The 2,500-nt window shown below is 44.8% G+C and overlaps 1 protein-coding gene across 1 annotated transcript in view; it reads left to right on the forward strand.

The window, feature by feature from the left end:
- The window catches only part of gpc5b (glypican 5b), a gene marked incomplete at both ends in the record, with an annotated part of 34,839 nt that overhangs the window by 29,934 nt on the left and 2,405 nt on the right, over positions 1-2,500 (forward strand). The window contains one exon of the mRNA XM_080528387.1: positions 1-33. This exon is cut by the window's left edge and continues 88 nt beyond it. Coding sequence (XP_080384513.1) covers positions 1-33 — 33 coding nt within the window. The remainder of the gene's footprint in view (positions 34-2,500) is intronic.

Genomic DNA, 2,500 nt, shown 5'->3' on the forward strand with positions numbered 1-2,500 from the left:
CAGGCTAAGGAGAGACTGGAGGAGTTCATCCTGGTAGGTTGAAAAAACACTGTGTCCCGCTATGAACACACTACCACCTTACATATGGTAGTTTAGCATTAGCACCACTGCTACAGGGGAGGCTGGCGGAGGTAGAAATCGGAGGACGGGCTCATTGTAATGCATGGAACGGAATGAGGAACGGTATCAAACACGTTACATCATCCTCCGATTTTTTTACCTCCACCAGCCTCCCCTCCCCTGCACTGCTGCTTTATATTTGACTGTAAACATGACCACCTATGTGATCCCATCCACGTCGACAGTACAGCGTGTCTGATTGTAAGTTTGGGTATTTTTGCAACCCTTTTAAATTAAATCATATCCGTGACCGCAACTGGATCCAGTTTGAAGCCCGATCTTTTCATACACAGCATGACGCGATCACACGGGATGCGGTTCAACTCAACTGTTCAACTGAACACAACTTTGTTTAATCCCCTCCGGGGCCGTTAAGAAAAGGCATTGACAGATTGACACGATGACTTAACAGTGTTAAGAGAGCAAGGAATTCCCCTGTTCTCACCCCTAGCCTGCTGCCAACAAGCTATGATCAAGCAGTTCTGTGTCTGTGGCTAGCGCGTTAGCACCGAGAGCTAAACGGCTATTGCAAGGGGGAGACTTGGTGTAGGGCCCAGTGTTCCAGCTGTTTAAGGGAGGGAACGGCGGACACAGGGAGAGAGGAGAGGAGGAAAGGAGGAGGAGGAGGAGGAGGAGAGACATCAGCTCATAGGGTCCCTACGGAACCATTACAGATCTGTTTGTCTCCTATTGCTTCATTAGAACCAGACACAGTCGTATGCTCCAGTGTCCACACTTCCAGAACACTTAGGAGTAGACTGTTAACTGGGCCAAGTCATTTGAGACAGGGTCTGGTGAAAAAGTCCTCAAGTAGGGCAAGGTCATTCATCAGCTTTTTTTTCAAGCTTTCAAATTAAAGTGTCATACATTGAAATCTTGAAAATAGTTCAAGAAGATATGTTTATTTGAATGTCGGCACAACTGACACCAAATACTGGAAAATAAATGGAAAACAACTATTAAAAAAAGCTTTTTGGTAATTTGCGCGACTTGAGAATTGCCGACATGCAGACCTTTTAACTAGACCATGTCACATTTGCTTCCTTCTTTGATGTAGTGTGGAATTTTGGAACGGAGTGGAGTGTGACAGTGGGTTTCTCTCAGGGGAGGCTGGTGGAGGTAGTGGCATTCCATGAATTACAATGAACCTGTCCTCCCATTTCTACCTCCACCAGCCTCCACTGGTTTCTATTGGCCCAGCTTAAGGGCCTGTGTGTGTCTGAGGCCCCTTAGTCCAAGCTGTGTGTGCCCTGCCCCTGTATGTTCAGCAGATAGAGGCAGTCAGAGGGAGGTGGGGACTGTGGAGAGAGATAGCAGAGATGGAGAAAGCAGAAAGAGAGGCATATTTTTTGCTTGCATATTGTTGTTTTTTATGTCCTATTCACCAACCTCACAGAGTTAATTTCCTGTATGTGCAAATACACATGGCCAAATAAAAGAATTCTGATTCTGATTTCTGAGACCTGCTTTCTCTATCTCCGAGGCCATTTTTCCTGTTGAAATGTGTTGTTTTCTGTCTCTCTGTTGTTGAGTCTATTAATCATGTACAGCATTACTCTGGTAGAACAGCTGGCTCAGCAAAACACAGAGGCAGAGGCCCAGTCCGCTTACACACTTCTCTTCCCTCTATGATCATCTATGCATGAGATTTATATTCTCTGTCCTAGGAGTCTGCTTGCTCCCTGTGCCCTGTTGGGTTCCTCATTAAAGATGATTTATTTATCTGCATTTTACTAATATTATTAAGATTTATAAGATAGACGTTCTTCTGGGCAGGACAATATTTCCTGTTTAGTCTGTTTAAATGTTTTGTTTAATTGCCAACTAGATGCATGAGCTAGGGACATGCACGCATGCAGGCATGCACACATGCAAACACATGCAGGCACACAAACACACGCACATTATACACACTCACAAACACACACATGCACACTCACACACACACACACACACACACACACGCACGCACGCACACACACACACACTCACACACACACACACACACACACACACACACACACACACACACACACACACACACACACACACACACACACACATAATTAGCATGCAGAGCAGCGTGATTGGATTTGTAGAAAGCTTATATTCCGGCATAGTCCTAACAGAAGACAGCTCAGCATGGGAGATATTCTACTCCTCTGTTTTAATCATGACGGCCCAGGGAAGCTACAAGCTCTATAAATTAAACCAGGAATTCTACATATGATGTTACAAGGCCCGCTTGTAGTATTAATTATCCTAGCGGGTATTATACAATATTCATCAGAGGAGGAACATATAAGAACATACAAGGAATTATGATGAGACGAGACGAGAACAGGGCATGGAAGGAGGAAGAGAAGAAGTGAAAGAGATA

Source organism: Nansenia antarctica (assembly GCF_963989245.1).
Source record: "Nansenia antarctica genome assembly, chromosome: 1".
NCBI classification, from domain to species: Eukaryota; Metazoa; Chordata; class Actinopteri; order Argentiniformes; family Microstomatidae; genus Nansenia; species Nansenia antarctica.